This window comes from Hyla sarda, chromosome 7, assembly GCF_029499605.1.
Source record: "Hyla sarda isolate aHylSar1 chromosome 7, aHylSar1.hap1, whole genome shotgun sequence".
Lineage (NCBI taxonomy): Eukaryota > Metazoa > Chordata > Amphibia > Anura > Hylidae > Hyla > Hyla sarda.
The window spans coordinates 142,145,250-142,165,972 of NC_079195.1; the positions used below are offsets into that span (position 1 = coordinate 142,145,250).

Consider the following 20,723-nt stretch of genomic DNA (forward strand, 5'->3'; position numbering starts at 1 on the left):
GAAAGAAGGTTTCTACACCAGCACAGACGGGGGTTCTTTACTGTAAGAGCAGTGAGACTGTGGAATTCTCTCCCGGAGGAGGTGGTCATGGTGAACTCTGTAATAAGAGTTAAAAAAGGGACTGGATGCATTCTTGGAGAGTAACAACATTACTGGTTATGTATACTAGATTTATAGGGACAGAAGGTTGATCCAGGGATTTATTCTGACTGCCGTATTTGGAGTCGGGAAATAATTTTTACCTCTAGTATGAGTTTTTTTTTTTTTGCCTTCCTCTGGATCAACTCAACTCAATAGGGACTTATTAGGGTTATAGGTTGAACTTGATGTACTCTGGTCTTTCAACATTATGAACTTTGTTACCATGTAAAGGAAGGACTTACACTTCTCTTCCCATATGGATCCACTTCTGACTTTGGCTCAAAAACTGCAGTGGCAGTATTCCAAAAACTGCCAGAAAAAAAAAAAAAACTTAGCCTAAGAGGTCAATTTAAAATGTGGTTGTTGGCCCCAAAGTAAACATTTATTCACGGGTCTCTGATATATCATTAAATACTGACTAATTTGCATGAACTAAGGATTTTTTTCAGGTATCCAGAAAGTTGAAGAATCATTCCACAGTGCAGTTTGGTAGAATAGTTTTGTTTTGTTTTGTTTAACTAATGGCCAACAACAAATTTAGGATTTCCTTGCAAAGAATAAGAATATGTTTACCAATAAAACCATCAGAGATTCCTAGTGTTGTGTATTATGAAAAGAAATGACAATGAAAGAATAATACAACCCTTATCCATTAAAGAAAACACAAAACACGATATGTAAGAACTTTGCTTAGTTTTTTTTAAATAATATTGTGGTCTTATTTTCTCTTGTAAAATCCATTACTACAAATCTAAAACAGGTTTTTTAGCTGTTGTAACACTAAATCTAAAATAATAAGACAGGAAAAGTAAGAGAAGACATCGGGAACAACATCCTTGGAAAAAAAAACAACATGGTTGATAATGACAGAGGGGTATAGTTTTCAGATTCTATAAAAATGCAAACAGGGTGCTGGCTTGGTACAGAAATAGGAGAGATTCATTGAGAATTAGCCCATATATACCTCTTCAACCATGGGAAATAAAAACTTAAAATCTGTCCTCAAACCACAAAACTTCAAACATGTTTCAACACCATCTTAACAATAATTCAGCTCTAGGTCTCCAATCTTCTAATGGTTTACAACCATCCTGGTGTGTCAAGCTGCTCTGTGAACGCTTGCTTCTATTTTGTGTCAAGCTTGGCCATTTCCTGCACATAGATCCCAATGCTTTCGCTGTCAAACAGTAGGAAGTAAATATTCTTCACAGTGGATGAGCTGGAGGAGCCAAAATGGCTGGAGATGGCTCGCAGAATGACCTGAGCAGCTGTCTGCTTGGGAAAACCGTTTCTGTATTGTTTGAGACAAGAAGAGAAAAATGTTTAGTTATATATGTATAAAAATGTATAGTTATATATTTGCAACAATAATTGGCCCAGATTTATTAATCTGCCTGAAATCAACGTGGTCTGGTTTTGCCCAGAACAACCAATTACAGCTCAGCTTTCATTTCCCCAGAGCTTATTGGGATATGAAAGCTGATCAGTGATTGGTTGTGATGGGAAAAAATAAAAAATAAAAAGTTTTAGTTTCAAGCAGGAGGATAAATCTTGACCATATGGTAACCATGGCAGCCCTGTTGGGAGATTTTGAGGGTCAACTGACATGTTCAGGTGTCATGTAGTTTTATAAAGTCAAAACCAGGTGTGCATAATAATGTGAGAGGAAGTATAAAAGGGGACACTACTGTGTGGGAGATTTATCATGATCAGACATGTCAAAAGGTGTTGATCACACTGGGTCTCACTCCTGAGATCCACTGCGCTCCGGCCAGTAGAGAGATTCATACATTTCTCTACATAGAAGTCTATGCAGAGAAATGGACAGATCTCTGGCCGGGGAGTGGAGCACATTGCTGCCCGCTTACCCAGCTAATAACTGAGGATATGTCTAATCAACATATGAAATGTGTTTTCTATAACAGTAAAGCTTTAAATCAGATTTAAACCAAATTTAACCCACCATGATGTATCTGTAAATCATGGTGGCATTAAGGAGGCATGGAGAGTGCTCCGGAAACGTGCGCTCTATACCAAGCGGATGCTTGCACCTTTGAACAACTGACAGCTGCCGCCAGCAGTATCTGGCCTGGAGTAAGCTCAGCTGTTTACTATTTAACTATCTAGATGCTGGTGTCATTGACCGCAGTTTCTAGACAGTTACAATGCACATAACTGGTGGTTCAAGGTATTCTAGACCTCCATGGCTGCCATCACAGATCTACTGTTAAAGTCTGCCACCTACTACAGAAGATTGATTATTGAATAGACCAATGCAATACAAATGTTTTGCTTTGATCTGTATAAGCAATTGAATGATTGCTGAAAAATGTCCCCTAGGAGAGATGGAAGTAAAAAAAAAAAAAAAAAAATTCAGAGCAAAAAAAGTCAAACTTTTAAACAACATAGATTACTATACAAAAATGTATAAATACTTCTAATATTTATAAGCTTTTGTTGTGTCTAGGTTAACTAAAGGGAGTCTGTCAGCCCTACTTGCTGCTTAGAGCTGTAGACACCGTTGGATAGTTGTTAAGGCATAAAAGTAAACTGTACCTTTCCTAGAGCTGATAGTTATTGCACTGTTAATTTTGACAGCAAATGTTTATTTAGTTTTAGTCATATTTAAGTCATCCGAGTGGTAGTCGACTATTACTTATGGTAGTAAGGTTTGAACATTAAACACAAATCTTCCCTACCTAACATTTTATTCTAGTTTTAGTCACTTGACTAAAACGTCCATAGATTTTAGCTCTTGTTTTAGTCAATAAAAATAGTTGTTGACTAAAACTAGGATGAACACTGGGTGGTTGGCAAACTTACAAAACCATCTTAAGTATTAAGGAGGCAGGGCAAGCTGCTCAAGTGTCACAGCCTGGCACACCTCCTCCCATATCCCCACTTTCCAGACCCTCCTTGACTAATTTACAGAAACTTGTACATCAGTCAGGGAGGGGTTGGGAGGTAAGGGAAGAAAGGAGGTGGGCATTGCTGCGGCATTGAGCAGCTCAGTTCTATTTTCTTGACACTTGGCTGTGATATAAATATATGATTCTATAAGTTTAGCAACCACCACCGGCTCCAGGAAAGGTACATATTGCCCTTATATCCTAACAGCTATCCAACAGTGTCTGCATCTCTTAGTAGCAAATACAGCTTACAGATTCCCTTTAAAGCGGACCTGTCTACAGATTTTTGGTGTCATAACTAAGCTCATGGCTATATACAGTGCAACTTAACTTGAATCCTGGTATACCTTTGTTTTTAGAAATGTCTCCTCCAGTGCCGAGATATCAAGCTTTTAAATATTCATAATTAGGTGCAAGGGCCTAGGGGTGCTTCGCTGGGCTGCAAGAGGCCAAAGAAGTTCAGCCCATCCAGTTCTAAACACTTCCTCTCTTGCCATCTGCAATCGCTTCCACCCTCTAAATCAACAGCCACTGGGTTGTCTTTTCATCTCCACCTTTCATCACAAAACTTGCACAAGCGCCAATGACCCAGGGGTGGGGCATTTGATGCAATTAAGAATTCTTCCAGTGGCATGTTCTGTGCTTACGTGCTTTCTCCTCCAGTGTTCTGCGCATTATAAGTGTATAACATACTTTTAGTCTGCCAGAATCAGTGTTACTGCACGTGCCATCCCATGGCTTAACTGCAGATGCATACGTTTTGTGATAAAAGGCAGAGATAAAAAGACAGCCTAGTTGCTGTCAATCAAAACTGTGGAGGCAGGTACAGGTGGCCAGAGAAAAGGTGTTTGGTAGCAGATGGGTTGAACTGTACTGGGCTCCTGCAGCCCAAGGGGAACACCTCTGGGAACTTGCACATTAATTAAAAGCACTATATGTCAATACTGAAAGGGACAATTCACAAAACAAAAGTATCCCCAGAATCAGGTTGAGAAATCCAGTATCTCCATGAGCACAAAGCTGGAGACATATGTAAGCCATAATTCCTGCTTCGGTAGTCAATCATCAGTGATGTGTAAACCTGAGAATGTGTGCAATGCTCAATCAGCCCAACAGAATATAATTACAAACATGTAAACCAGCTAAAGGCTATATACATATCACAGCTGACAAACCACCTTAGCTGTTTCTGCGTCTGAACAGAACACATGTGGGCTGCTAGAAATGGGTTGTTTAGGTGTTTTGTATTTGTTTTCTATCAGCCTGACTAAGCATAACACACATACTCAGCTTTGTGCATTCCCATTGCTGATGACTGGCAGCCAGAGCATTAGTTTTGAGCTCTAATTCCCATTAAAGAATGGGTTCTGTCTTTACTAACATGGCAGAAGGCATTTTTTATTTGTGATAATAATCACTCTACAGACAAGACAAACTATTTTTATAATAATAATTGAATGTATTTATGAATTTAAATATACTAATTTATTTTTATTACTTTATTGTTGTTATTGTCATTTCCATTTCCTGGAAAACTTAGTCAAAGCTTCTAATTTATATATGAAATATTTCAATAAAACAGGAAATTCCAACTCGGCACTATCAATTGATCAGGCATCCATATTCAAATTTTATTCTGGTAACATAATTGTTTTTTTTACAATGGAAGCCTACAGTTGACATACGCTAGAGTGTGATCCACCTTGGCATATGTCTGTCTTGTAAGAGAGGTTTATGGTAGGAAATATTCCTAATATATACTGCTGACAGTACAATAAAGTGAACCAGCATACTAAGGAATAAACTGTATATACCTTCCACTTGGGAAAGAAGGAAACGCCACAGACTTCAGCTTTTTGTCTTCAGCAACCGATAAACAGTTCTTGATGGTCTTTTCCAGCTGCTCTTCACACTTATCTGATCCCCATTGTGGGATGTGGCAGTGGATAACAAACTTGGCTGCTAATCCATTTGCTTGACTAAGGGCAGCTAAAAAAAAAAAAGGTTATAAAATTCATAATTGGATAGTGAAATGTCAAATGTACAAACATTTTTTTATATCAAAATAAATAATTGTTAAATTATTCTCATAGAAAAAGTTAAGAAAACAATTGATGATTGGAGGAGGATCATGTAGGAGGAAGGCAAGCTCTCTACTCACACATCTCACGCCAGCCTTAGCCTATGCAACTTAAATATAGAGAATGCTGGAAAGGCGTACTGAAGGGGAAGACCTACTACCTTATAAGCTGCAAACCTGTCCGCACATATGGAGGAGTGGAGAGACAATTGGGATGATATTGCTGTTGTGAGGAGCAGAGAGGTGTGGTGGATCTCCACTGCTGTCCCCGGCTGTTTTGCTTAGAGTGGAACCAGATGAAGTAAGGAGAAGCCGAAGGTTTGCTATGATGGAAGCCCAATGTAAGAGCTGATGATGTGTGGCTATGAGGAATGCTGCTAAGTCCCTGGGACAGATGAGATCTAAGCTTGTTAACCATCAGATAGCAGCAAACCATAGCTAATGGAAAATAATCTATTAACTTACCAACAGCTATATTAGACTTGGTTGAAACTATTTTACAGAATTATTGCTTCAAATATTATTCAGTCAAGGACTTTGTTTATATTTTTTTATTAAAATAACAGAAATACGAAAAAGACATTTGTATAGCAGCGAGTTGTACATACAGATTTGGTACAAATATTTAAAGGGGTTCTAGTGCCAAAGCGTTATACAGATTTGTAAATTAATTATATTTAAAAATCTTAAATAGTCTGACCCCGGTATACTCTTCAGCAACCTCTGTCCATGTCAGGAACTGTCCCAAGCATGAGTAAATTCCCATAGCAAACCTCTCCTGCTCTGGACAGTTCCGGACATGGACAGAGGTGGTAGCAAAGAGCACTGTGGTCAGCCTAGAAAGAACTACACTTTTAATGGAGCATCCAGCAGCTGATAAGTACTGGAAGGTTTTAAATATAAAGTAATTCACAAATCTGTATAACCTTCTGGTACCAATTGATTTGATAATTTTTTTTCCTAGGGCGTAACCCTTTAAGATAGAGAACACGTGCCATGTTTAGCTAGACTTGTTTCCAAGTGGTTCAAAAAGAAGCCCAGGCCGTTTTGAAATGTGTTTAATATTCTAGCAAGACCAAAGTGATTTGATACATGCACTGTTACAAATGTTTCAACTGATATGCAGTATATATAAAATGGTACCTTACCTACCATACTAAATAACCCTCCTTGTATAATAAGATCAGCTAGATATCTTCTATATCTCTTCTTAGCACTATATACCTTTGCTTACCTCCCTATCCTCAGCATTATAATAGGCCACATTAGAAGACAATAAAAAAAATGTCAGCATTTAGAACTGTATATACAATCATAATAGCTATACAAATATACGTACAGCAGACCAAACTTGAGGACGGTATATGTTTGGTTGATAATTTCTTCCCTCAGGCTGTATAGGGTACACAGCCTCACTCAATACCAGTATTAATTTGGTCATTCCTTTAATTTTTGTTGAGCTACCTATTCTCTTTTTGTATATACTGTATATTATTTTAACAAGAGTAAAGTCCTTGACTGAAATATTTGAAGCAATAATGCTGCCAAATAGGGATTTAATCCAAGTCTAATATAGCTAAGGGTTGCTGTCGTCTGCTTTAGTAAAACAAACTAGAGGACGGTACACTTTTTGCTGATTATTATTATTAAAATCATACAAGCTTTAGATAAAGACCTGAATTATTTATCCTCCTGCTATTCGCTGCACATTGACTAAGCACTTTCAATTTGTGTGGACAACCCCAATGAACGGTTATTAATTTATTTCTGGTATAAGGATTTTTTTCCTATAAATAGCTTGCAAGATTTTTCTTCTTTATAATTTTTTTTAATGAATGATATATGTTGTGGGATGAAATTAACTGCCTCTGGCTTTCCCAGTTCATCTTGCTGCACTCTGCTCATAAATTGTGAAGAAATAGGAGTATGAACTGTTATTAATTGACTACGATTCCAGCTGGAATGTATTTCTGATGCACGGTGCACTTAATGTATATTATTCTATTGCACTGTACACTTTAATTATAAAGAAATATTGGTTTGCCGTTAATTGATTAGTCTGATTCTATTGAAACTGTACTATGAGATTTCTGCCTAGGCTGTAATAATTGAAATTTGGTCATCTCTATTCTGTACCTTTTTTACTCTGACGATACTTTAACCCCTTAACGACGAAGGAAGTAAATGTACATCCTGGTGATGTGGTACTTAACGCACCAGGACGTACATTTATGTCCTTAGCATAACCGCGGGCATCGGAGCGATGCCCGGATCATGCGCCGCATGTCCCGGCTGTTGATCGCAATCCCGCGGATGTCCGCCATTAACCCCTCAGATGCCGTGATCAATACAGATCACGGCATCTGCAGCATCTCGGTCACTTAATTGGATGATCGGATCACCCACAGCGCTGCCGCGGCGATTCGATCATCCAGCGCGGCAGCCGGAGGTCCCCTCACCTGCCTCTGCTGTCTTCCGGGAGTCTTCTGCTCTGATCTGCCTTCCCGCAGACCAGAGCAGAAGATCACCGATAACCCTGATCAGTGTTATGTCCTATACATAGCACTGAACAGGATTAGCAATCGAGTGATTGCTTTAAATAGTCCCCTATGGGGACTATTAAAGTGTAAAAATAAAAGTCAAAAAAGTCAAAAATATAAAAGTAAAATTAGAAAAAACCCCTCCCCCAATAAAAACTTAAATTGCCCCCTTTTCCCTATTTCACCCCCAAAAAGTGTTAAAAAAATATTTTATACACATTTGGTATCGCCGCGTGCATAAATATCTGAACTATTAAAGTAAAATGTTAATGATACCGTACGGTGAACGGCGTGAACGTAAAAAAAAAAGTCCAAAATAGCTGCTTTTTTAGAACATTTTATTCCAAAAAAAATTAACAAAAAATGTATTAAAAGTTTTATATAAGCAAATATGGTATTAATAAAAAGTACAGATGACGGCGCAAAAAAAGAGCCCTCATACCGCCACTTATACGGAAAAATAAAAAAGTTATAGGTCTTCAAAATAGGGGGATCTTAAACGTACTAATTTGGTTAAAAAGTTTGTGATTTTTTTTAAGCGCAACAGTAATAGAAAAGTATGTTATCATGGGTATCATTTTAATCGCATTGACCCAAAGAATAAAGAACACGTCATTTTTACCATAAATTGTACGGCGTGAAAACAAAACTTTCCAAAATTAGCAAAATTGCGGTTTTCTTTTTAATTTCCCCACACAAATAGTATTTTTTTGGTTGTGCCATACATTTTATGGTAAAGTGAGTGATGGCATTACAAGGGATAACTGGTCGCGCAAAAAACAAGCCCTCATACTAGTCTGGGGATGAAAATATAAAAGAGTTATGATTTTTTGAAGGCGAGGAGGAAAAAATGAAAACGTAAAAATAAAATTTTCTGCGTCCTTAAGGCCCAAATGGGTTGCGTCCTTACGGGGTTAAAGGGGTACTCCGCTGCTCAGCGTTTGGAACAAGCCCCGCTCCCTCATGACGTCACACCCCCTCCCATAGACTTGCATTGAGGGGGCAGGGGCTACGGCGTCACAAGCTCCCAGCGCCGGCTTCAGCGTTCGAACAGTTTGTTCCAAACGCTGAGCAGCGGAGTACCCCTTTAAAGTATCACTAGAGTAAAAAAGGCTATAACATGCAAATAACATGATCAGTGTTATCGGTGCTCTGCTGCTACAGCCTGCCATAGCTGGCCAGAGCCTCAGAGCCGGTCGGTCGGTGAGAAGGCAGGTAAGGGCCCTCCCTACCCTCCACTCAGCTGCCCTGAGCTAACCGGCACCATTAAGCCAGCATTTTAGACACCACAATCAACTTTGATGGCGGTGACTAAAGTGTTAATGCCAGGCATAGGCCCTATTGGCGATGCCCCCCCATTAACTGTGGGTCCTGGCTGCTCATAACAACCAGGACCCACCTGGTATGAAGCGTGCTCAGCTCGTGAGCATGCTTTAAACCCTCGGTAATGGGACCAGGACGTGCAAGTACTCCATCAGTCCTTAAGTACCAGGATGCAAGGGATTAACCCTTTATCTTAATTGTTAAAATTCCTTTGCAGGCTAGCTCAGCGGGCTGTTAGGATCTCTGTGGCGTTATCGCAGGGTCCTGATCAGCCAACATGATGGCCAGGACTCCCTTACCTGCCTCTGTGCCCTCTGCTTGTCGAACTACTTCTCCAGGCTGCTTCACCAATAAAACTGATTAATGCTATGCTATGGTAAGTGCAATTGAAAGGTGGCATGTAATATGGGAACAAAAAAATTTGGTATCACTGCATGCGGAAATGTCCTTGTTCCATGTATTAAAATATGATATTATTGAAACCACATGGTGAATGGGTAAACATTAAAAAATGAATGATTTTTTTGGTTACTCCATATAAAACAGAAAAAAATTATAAAAAGCAATCAAAAGTCCCATCAAAACAAAAATTATACAGATAAAAACTAGATATAAAATTTTTACGTAATAAAATAAAAACAAAACCTATATAAATTGGTTATTGCTGTAATCGTATTGATCTACAGAGTTAACATAACATGTAAAATACAAGAAATAGACGTTGGCACTAGCACACTAGAAGAAAACATCTGCTGTTCACAGCTAGGTATGCATGGGAGCCCACTCCCTGCAATTCTGGTGCTCCATCTCTAAGAAAATATGTCCATTTATACAATGTAACAGCACAGAAAAAATGGGGGGCACTCACATACAGGTGGCCAGGTGCTTGGCTTCTTTATTGGTATGGTGCAGGATACAGCAGCATCTGGCAGGGCCCCAGGCAGAGTGCAGTTATAATCTTATCGATTATCACCACACTTTGCCTGGCTCCCCGCCAGATGTTGCTGTATCTAGTAAAGAAGCCAAGCACCTGTATGTGGTCCCACATAAAACAAGCCCTCATTTGGCCCTGTAGGTGAAAAATAAATTAAAATACATATGGCTATAAATATGTCCTCAAGGGTTTAAAGAAACCCTTGTTTCTTTAGGGGAGTGAGTGTCCTTATTCAATAGGAGATGAAATGCAATGTTTTGGCTAAAGAATAAGCTAAAAAAGGAAGAAATAATAATTTTTTTCCTTGAGGATTCAGGGTTTGTTTTGTACACTTTTGTCTATGTCCCCTCCTTTATCTTCAACTGGTTTGCGCAAGATTTACTTATTCTCAGAAAACAAAAGGAATGTGAAGAGTAAGGTAAGAAACCCATCTAGATAAGGCTGCATTCACACCACGTTTTTGCAATACAGTTCCCGTATACATTTTCAATTTGAAAACTGTGCTGAACCGTATTGAAAACCGTATGCATTGACTTACATTGAAAACCACATGCCAAACGATGCATCCGGTTTTGTACTTTTTGTGTCTTGTACGGTTTTGTCCGTTATTTTCCCGTACCCAAAACCGTAGCCTACCACTGTTTTTTGTCCGGGTGAAAATCCGAACTGAAACTGTATATGGTTCCTTTAACATGGGAGTCAATAAGTCGTAAGTGCGTACGGTTCCATCCGGTTTGCACAATACGGTTTTTGAGTTTGCACATGCGCTTTGCACACCAAATGAAATGAGAAGTTAAAAAACTTATAATAATTTAAAAAAAATATATAATGTAACCGGACATCATTTTTCAAATCTTATACAGTTTTCAACCATATACGGGTTCAAATTTGTACACACATTTTCATACAGTTTAGTTCGGCTTTGAGGAATCCGTTTTTCATCAAAGACCTGATACAGGAACTGTATTGCAAAAACGTGGCTAAATGCAGCCCAAATTGGCATATTCATGTCACAGTAGTTATCACTATGTCAAAAATTGATTTAGTCTTAAGCAATGAATTAGCTCTGGGGGCAAAACGAATATCTGATAAAAGATCTGAAGGAGATTACGGACCAGTTAAGGCACATGATGTTATTGGATTTAAGCTCTTGATGGAGTAGTCTGGGACTCAGCAAGGCCTTACTGCGATGCCTATTATTTAAACATATAACTAATTTCAACCAAGAGAGTAATGTAATAGAACAAGGTTTTAAAAAAAGCCTCTGAACTGGAAACGATTTTTGTTAAAATCCCCACTGAAGAAAATGAGAAGAAATACTAGGATACCCAAATAGAATATAAAAAGAATGTTATTACAAAAGCTTAAAATAAACTAGGAAAAATCAGGTAAATCAAATAAAATGTTAATAATCATAAAGAATCAAGGGGGACCCCATGAGAAATTGTTAATTAGAAACAGACCTGATTAAAAGTAAAGTGAAGAACAACTGGATGGTATTTGAGAGGAATAACCCTAGTGTCCACATCTGAGGAGTAAGGCTTTAGATCGGCCTATTACATTGCTTTATTAGAATAGGGAGATTTGCCAGACTTTATGATGGAGGCTAGCATAATATTAAATTACAAGACAAGGTAGGGATCTACTTGAAGGGGGGTTCTTAAAGGGGTACTCTGCCCTTAGACATCCCGCCGCTGGGCCCCCCTGCGATCTCTCCAGAGGGGGCGGGACCGAGGCCGTGACATCACGATCCTCCGGGGCCCCTGCATCGCCAGTCATCAGGCATGGAGCGAAGCTCTCTCCGTGCACCAGATGACCGGGTGCTGCAGGAAAGATCATGGGGGTTTCCAGCGGCGGGACCCCCGCGATCAGACATCTTATCCCCTATCCTTTGGATAGGGTGTAAGATGTCTAGGGGCAGAGTACCCCTTTAACTTCCACTTTCATTGTTGAATCTAAAGTTGTTGGCAAACTAAGTTGGCATTCAGATTGGCAAGAGTCATAACAAAATTAGTACAAAAGATCAGAATGGGTTTATCCATGGTAGAGCTACTAGACCATGCATTTATTGTCTTTCGCAGAATGCAGATTTATGCTGTGGGAGTCCTCACTCTAACCTGTTTTTGGTTACAGCAAAAGCATATTTGACAGGGTAAAAAGGGGTATTCATGGACTTTTTTGAGGAGATATGGGTTTGATAAATCATTCATAGGGCTGGTTCGCCCCAGGCAACTGTAAGTGTAAAAGGGAATCTGAAAGCTGGATGACCTACACTGACAGATTTATGGTGCGGGTGATACAGTTTAAAATGCTGTTTGCTTGTATATATCAGTGCAGTCATTACCAATATATAGTTATCATTGTGATATGCAAATGTTACCTTGTGAACAATGGAGGTCGGCCCGGGTCCTTCAGCAATGATAACTAGATCTCAGGAATGACCACTGATATGGGCCAAGGGAAACAGCGTTTTAATCAAGATCTATATACGCACTATAAACATGTATATTAAAGTTAGTGTAGCTGATGTGCTGTCAGATTCCCTTTAACTTTAAAGGGGTATTCCGGTGCTTACACATCTTATCCCCTATCCAAAGGATATTGGATAAGATGCCTGATCGCGGGAGTCCCGCCCCCTCCCGTAGGCTTGCATTGAGGGGCAGAGCGTGACGTCACACGCAGCCGACCCTGCGGTCGACCTTAATCAGACCCAGAGTGAACACGCTCCGGGGACTGATTACTAACGGGGTGCCGGGTGCATGATCGCGGGCATCCCCAGCTGCGGGACTCCCGCGATCAGGCATCTTATCCCCTATCCTTTGGATAGGGGATAAGATGTGTAAGCACCGGAGTACCCCTTTAACCAACCATGTTTAATCTTACTCATAGTTTGTTCTACACTTCACATTTCTGAAGCAAAATTCATGAGGAAAGAAAGAAATTCTGAAACAATGGTATACAGTAATATCTTTGATATCATTAAAGGGGTATTCCGGCTTTATACATCTTATCCACTATCCAAAGGATGTATGATCGCAGGGATGCCTGATGAATAGCGCTGCGGCACTAGTGTCACAGCCACGCCCCCTCATGATGTCACGCCCTCCCTCTCAAGGTGTGATGACCGCAAAGTCCCCTTCCCATTGACTTGCATTGAGGGGGTGTGGCCATGACGTCACGAGGGGATGTGGCCGTGATGTCACGAGCCTCCGATGCTGGAACCGGCGTTCTAAACAAACGCCAGGTGCTGCAGGGAGATTGTGGGGGTCCCAGCGGTGGGACCCCAGCGATCAGACATCTTAACCCCTGGATAAGGGATAAGATGTTTAGGGGAGGAGTACCCCTTTAATAATACGTGTGAACATCAAACAACTTTTCCTAACTTATATTGAAGATGTTTGATACTGATTGTAATTGTATTTTGGGGTGATGTGTAATTTCTAAAATTTTGACTCTGATAATCCCTGGATGCATTGTAGATGCACCTAAAGTCCAACTGGAGGGATTTTGGGAAATCTTCTCTGGCGTAGGCAGGAGTGTTTTCCCAGTTTCACCAACACAGGGGAATATTAAATCAGAGGACCAAAAAAGGCAATATTCACAGTTTTATGGGGAAATGCCCTGTGACATTATTTTTTAAATAATAACTTAGTCTTTATGTAAGACATTTGTTAAAACATACATTTTAATGATTCAACACATGTAAAAAATTTTAGGTATATGCCAGTATATTTATGGAATGGTGATCAGGGATTGCTACATTTCCCCAAGGTTCTTGTCATACACATCTAACAGATTTAAGGAAGCGCATCTCTTATCAAGAAAAAGCTGGGTGAGATATGGGAAATCCAGGACACTGCATTAATAACAGACAATAGCTGCTGTGAAATCTTTGGTAGAGTGCATTTTCGGGCCTGGATACTGATGGAATAAAAGGCAGGTTAGTAATGGAACCTTTAATTCCCTTCCTGGTCAGTCCAGGTTTTCAGTGGCTATGTCTATTTTGTTGGTCGGATGGTAGTAACCCACATGTAGAGATAGCAAGATAACCTGTGCCTGAATGTAAAGTTGTTTTTTTTTGTTATACTAATCTTTGCCGTTAGATGTTTGGCTCCCTAATCTTCCACAATATATATTTTCCAGCTTCTAACTTGTTGTAGTAGCATATCATGGGCAGCCTGACATTGGCCTAAGCAGACAATGCATAGGGTATGTTCAACTTAGTTAAAGTTTTTTGAACGAAGTGTAGAAGGCGATGTATTAGCTGGCTAAGTAGCTCTGTCTCATTGGCTGTTTTTTTTTTTTTTTTTTTTTTTTTTTATTGCTGTTTATTTATTTATTTATTTTTTTAATTGCTGTTTATTTTTTTTTTATTGCTATTGTATAGTAAAGAAAATGTCCATAAAATAAATAAATAATTAATAATATAACACCAAAAATGTTGAGTAACCTTTCTAAACTATGTACAATCTAGTACAGATTCTTAACAGTTTTCCTTTTAGAATTTTGCTGATTTTCTGTCATAAATACAGCACATTGTGGGAGATCAACTAACTAAGCTATTCTGCTACTTATTTTCTATGTAAATTTTCTATGCAAATGGTCAGACAAGAAATAACTAACTCACCGCTGCTGATCAACATGTGGACTTATTCCAGTAGACACATCATCACAAACTAATAAGCCAGGTGAGCGGAAGGCCCAAGGAGGGGGCAGGGCTACATTCAATGTGAGCATATGAGTATAACAAAGACGTAAGGTTACATACTTAAAAGTGCAACAAAACATTACAGAAAGACACTCAAATACTGTCATACAAATACATCACTGAGACCAGCCGGTCCCAAGGCATTTTAACTTGATAATCCAGCAGGATTCCTTTTGTAACAACGTACGATGTCTATCTCCTCTCTGTTTAGGAACTCTTACTACTTCTAGTCCGGAAAATCTGATACACCTGCCATTACCCCAGTCTGTGTCCAGTGACAAGGGAGCGTAAATGCTCTCTCACTCGAATGTAAAGTCTTCTTTTTGCTTTCCCTATATAAGAGTCCACAGGGGCAAATGAGGGTATAGAGGACATTTCGTGTGACAGGTGATCAGGTAAGGGATCACCTGTTAATGACCACCAATAAATGTGACTCTACTGTTAATTTTAGTTTATCACGCAGAGTAAGGAATCCTGCTGGATTATCAAGTTAAATGCCTTGGGACCAGCCGGTCTGAATGATAGACAGGATTCGAGTGTCCTTCTGTAAGGTTTTGTTGCACTTTTAAGTATGTAACCTTATATCTTTGTTATACTCATATGCTAACATTAAATGTGTTTCTCATTGATTATAGGTTTCCCTATTATGTATTAGGTTTTTTAGCATCTGTTGTGGGTGTACACAGTATATATGGATGGTACTGAGAAACAGGAAGATGTCCCCGGAGACCTGTCGCCCGGGCACACGCTTCTGCTCTCTTAACTCTGCTTGCCATCTGGGGGTTTGGGGATGCATGTTCATGGCTGTGGACTGTGAATAAACGCTACAGCAAAGATCCGTGGGGAGTGCTCTGATTTCTTTCTTTCTCCCATTTCATTTATGCAGTAAATGTGTTCTACATCATGCAGCACACCTTAGGAGATTGGTTTACACTTACCCTCATTCAGCTTTAGAGACACTGTTTTAATATCACGCGGGCAGTCTTTTCTTTCTTGGATGTGTTAAAAAAAAAAAAAGTAGTCCCAGTGGATGGAATAAATAAAAACTGTCTAAAAGAAGTGGCTAAGGTAGCCCAGAGCATCTTTTCACAGCACATCTCCATAACAGAGTAGCGTGCACATTGTCACTTCATTAAATCTCTATGGGACCTGCTGACGATGGCTAAACACTGTACTCTGTTACCTTCGTCAGTTCCCATAGAGAAATTAATGGGGCAGTGGTGCAACGATGACTACTTTGTTCTCAATGGGGACTCAGTCCCCTTTTTCAGGGGAGATTCTGTTCCCCGTTCTGGAGATAAAGAGAATCCCAGCACTTAGACCCCACCACACTCAGCAATCAGATAGTTATCCCCTATCCTGATAAATTCTATTTATGGGCAAACCCCTTTAATGAGCCTTCACACAGCTAAATCCATTCTTGTGATCACTGGATCGTAAGTGCAGGCCTTTATTTTCATCACTCAGTCGCACATCCCCCATTTACACAGGGTGATGAGATGTGGATGATCTTAAGGCCATTACAGATTATTACATATAAAAATACATACATTACACAAAATAAATGAATACATTAAAGGTAAAAGTTTCATACATGTTCGCAATTTGTGTCTGTAGCTGTCAATTTCCTGTCCCACTCCCAATTATTTCTCCCAGATTTCAAATAAAATAAAAATGTCACAACAAGAGAAAGATGTCCAGCGCAGTCTCAATGCACAATGTCTTTATTTGAACAATTACTCACTCAGTTTTAAAGATCCGTACAAAGTTCCGTCTGAAAATCAGCTTTATAACGGCAGTTACAAAATCATGTACGGCCGTTAGAAAATTCCATTATAGTCTATGGGATTTTTCTAATAGCCATTTTAACCCGTTATTTTGTGACGGAAGATAGTAACGGGAGAAATAGTGCATGCACTATTTCTCCCGTTACTTTCTTCTGTCACAAAATTACAAGTCCGTTCCTGTCCGAGTCGCATTACAGGCAAAGGGGTGAACTGATCGCTGTGCTTGTTGGAAAAAAAAAAGGCATTTTAAAAAATATAGAATTTGTTCCCTAAATATTTGTCATCACTACTGCATGATTATTTTTTTTCCCTTCTTCTTTAGTACCCAACAAATTTGCTAAATGCCTGCAGGGAAACTGCCAAACGGGGCAAAAATGCAATTTCCACACAAAAGGTAAAAACGCCAGGAAAAGAAAATAAAAAATAAAAAAAATCACAGAGGAAATTCAGTGGCAGTTTTTATGGCATTTTTTAGCCAAAAAAAAATGCCAAAACTAAACCTCAATTGAATTCTAGCCTAAAGAGGTTCTGTTAGCAAGTTTTTGGTGTATGGCTATAGCCATATAGGGCCCAGACCCTGAATCCATGCATACATTTGTTTTGATAATTGACCCTTCAAATGCTGAGATATAACACTTTACAATTAATATTCAAATAAGCCTTAAACGCCAGAAATCTCAGCATTTGAAGGATTAATTATGGAAACAAAGGTATGTGTGGAGTCAGGGTCTGAAGCCCAATTTAGCGATGACCTTGGTTTATATGCAAAAACTTGCTGGCAGGTTAATCTTAATGCAGAGCTACACCCTAGTTGGTAGAAAACAGATAAAAATATGGTTACCACTGTATACTGGCCATAGGAATATATCATACTTTACCTCCAGTCAACTCCAAGGGTCCATGAGATTTACGGAGCTCTTTGACAGCTTCCAGGAACTCTTTCCCTCCAGCTTTTTCTAAAGCATTTCCTATACACATGAGAATAAATATGTATAAACAAACTTATAACTCCTTTCAGCTTCACAAATTACGTAACTATAAAAATTGCACTAACAGGCACATCAATAACTACAAAACCTACCTATATCTTCCTTGAGGTCAATTTCAGCTGTTGTTGGATGGATAATGCCTTCGACTTTCATTGAGCCTATGTGACCAAGATCACTCTGCGTCAAGGACAACTAGGAAAAATAATTAGTTGTTTTTAAATACAAATCCTTCTGAAATATGTTGGACCATGTCAATTGTTATGTATAAACATGGACATGAAAAAATATTTCATCAAAATTCAGCTCTCATTTTTAAAGCAACATTACACTACTGGCAACAAATCCATTTTCCCTTGTATTATGCTCTGATAAATCTTCCCAATATATTAAATATTGAGTTTAAATACAAAACTCACCTTTTGACCAAGCAATAGACTTTTTGAAGAAAGAATGGTAAACCCATCTCCTGGTCCATCATCTGACGTGGAACTGGATGCACCTTCTTTTCCATCTGCTTGTTTTTCCTATAAAGTGGTAGGAAAAATCTAGTTTACAAGACATTACTATACAAACTACTGTACTTGTTAAGAGTGCATTAAAATAAAACATCTAAAGTAGATTCTTTATATTACAAAAAAGAGATTTTGTTCCAATACAAATCATCCTTTTATTTTCAAACCCAGTATATACAGAAGCTCCTGTTAAATGCCAGACTCCCAACAGACCCCACTCAAGTCAATGGGAACAGTCAGGACTCGGCGGTGTCAGTTGTGCTTTAACCCAATCATGTTAATGGTGCGATTAGGAAAGACACTCCAACTATGCCATGTTTATGGACAGCTTCAGATAGAGAACAACCCTTATAAAAAAAAAAAATAATAATATTATATATATATATATATTTATATTATTTATACTGTGTTTGCCATGACAGCATGCATGTTGAATAAAGGAGAGGGAGGTATCAAGTGTTTGGGGCTCACTGGGGGTCCCATTTATATTCATGAGGAGAGGGTACATATCGGTGCGGGGGAAATGGAGGCAGGGAAGCTGGGTATGCTTGGTCCTGCCTCTATTGCGCAAAGCCACCCATTTCCAGATAAGCAATGCTAGCTAATACAACAGAACCAAACCATAGATCTGGGTAAGTGATAGCTCTTTGTAATCTGTTTTTTACCTGCACTATAACCCTGTGTATACTGGTTTACTATGGGTAAATCTGCTGTTAGTTTCCCTTTAAAGCTATAAGGCACCTTTGATTTTATACCAGAAATACAGTAAATAAGCGCCTGTTACCTCCTTTTTTAAGGCACCTCATATCGACAAGGCAACTGTTAAGAAAATCTACAGTATAAATATATGGCATAACTCTTGGATTTGCTGGGAATAGTTGTAGTACAGTGATCAATGATTGCCACATCCATGTAGACTGGGGTAATATATTTTATGCATAATTTGTATTCTTTATTTTTTAATTGTACAGTTGTGATAATAATTACATACATTTTATTACTGCAATAAGCAAGGATGTTGACTATAACCTTTTCTACTCCAAGGGCCATGCAGGAAATGTTTACTTGGGTATAGATTACTATTGACCTTGGTTGGTTGGCATATTGTGGTGAACTGCACATTATTTTGCTTAATTTATACCCAGAATCCTGATGATGCCCTATCTAGGCACAGGCTTATTTTTACCCCAGTTCAGCTCTTGATAGGTCCACTTTACATTAACTTTCTTTTTTAACCTTGCAAATACCCGAAAAAAGAATGAATCTAAAAAGTAAACTGAAATCTACTGCTATACATTACCAAAGCACCAGAGAGAATGACATGCCATAGTCCTAGGTAATAATGATTACCTTTCTGAGTAATTTGTTCTTCCCAGATTTTGGCTTCTTTGCCACTTTGTCCAAAGATTTGCCAGTCTTTTTCTTTTTCTTCTCTACAGGTTGAGAAAGGATAGTCTCTTTACCACGGGTACCACGCTTTTTAGCCAAGAGCTCAGGGTGAATTCTTGGCAGGACCCCTCCACTTGCAATTGTCACTCCTCTGAGTAACTGAAATAAAATAAAATAAATTATAAGTAAGTAAATAGCCAGTGGGGCTCAAAGTTTAAAATAAAGGATGAATACAAGAAACAAAATATTTCTTTTATTGCAGTTAGGACTGCAAGGTAATCTATTGTCTGCATACCTAATCACAGCACAGAATAATTTGTGTATCCAAAAACTTAATGCACCGAAAGTTAAACTAAACCTGGTGCAACCTATTACGTAAATAATGAAAAAATAAGAACACACACAAATACTATTTACTTACCTGTTGCCCCAAGTGCTCACACAATTTGTTTGACCCTTTGACTATATGATATTTTTCCCAGGGTTATGTACCACAAATAGCAGCCACAGATTTTATATCATATCATATTTTATATATATATATATATATATATATATATATATATATATATATATATATAGGATCCAACAATAACGCAGCACTCCAAAGAACGGTGAAAAAAGTGTTGATTTATTCCTGTCACATCAGTACAAGCAACGTTTCTGCTCCTATGGAGCCATTTTCAAGCTTAGTGTCACACATCAGTAGGGGGTTTAAATACCCATGTGCATTAAACGTCATACAAATTTCAATTAAGTGCTCATTACATAAAAACATTAAAATTTTATAAACAGTGTATACATACATCTTCCATTGTGTATATATCATAGATCTTCAGTGCATATTTCATATATTAAAGTGCAAATTAGTGCGTATTAGTGCATATAAGTGTTTTAAAACATAGCAGCGCTCGAAATTGAATGCTCCACTAACATTATGTTGATACATAGCAGCTGTATGATATAATTATACATATATAATATAATGAAAATGGGGAGTTTGACTCTTACCCGCTCTGTACTTGTTTAATGGCGTCCAGTGGCGTGGGTGAAAACACCACTGCGCCTGTGCAGGAAGCGGTCCCAGTCCAGAGCTGTCGCGCGAACAAGTCACGTGACTAACCCTGGATCATGTGATCACTTCCGCATACTACTGCACTGAAAGCGTCGCCCGTTGTCCTGGTTACCACCTGTGCTGATCAGCCCTGGTGTAAAGCAGAAAACAGGCGCAGCGGATGTTATAAAGTTATATGCCAGACCTGAATACAAGTTATTCTGTCTCAACACACATTTATTTTCTTTATTTCTTTATTTTTTCCAAATCTCTTTTCTTTTTTATTTCCTTTTTTTATACTTTGTCTTTTTATTATTTCTTTTTTATTCATATACCATCAATGGACAACCCAGACCA

At 38.7% G+C, this 20,723-nt stretch overlaps 1 protein-coding gene across 3 annotated transcripts in view; it reads right to left on the reverse strand.

Annotated features, from left to right (window-relative positions):
* Window positions 1-817: 817 nt before the first annotated feature.
* The window catches only part of LOC130282554 (core histone macro-H2A.2), a 75,244-nt gene continuing 55,338 nt past the window's right edge, over window positions 818-20,723 (reverse strand). For all 3 annotated transcript variants that reach the window (XM_056530916.1, XM_056530914.1, XM_056530915.1), the window contains exons 4-9: window positions 19,274-19,471; window positions 17,828-17,935; window positions 17,504-17,603; window positions 17,301-17,390; window positions 4,865-5,039; window positions 818-1,432 (exon numbers count right to left, since the gene is read on the reverse strand). In XM_056530916.1, coding sequence (XP_056386891.1) covers window positions 1,267-1,432; window positions 4,865-5,039; window positions 17,301-17,390; window positions 17,504-17,603; window positions 17,828-17,935; window positions 19,274-19,471 — 837 coding nt within the window. In that variant the 3' untranslated portion in view covers window positions 818-1,266. The remainder of the gene's footprint in view (window positions 1,433-4,864; window positions 5,040-17,300; window positions 17,391-17,503; window positions 17,604-17,827; window positions 17,936-19,273; window positions 19,472-20,723) is intronic.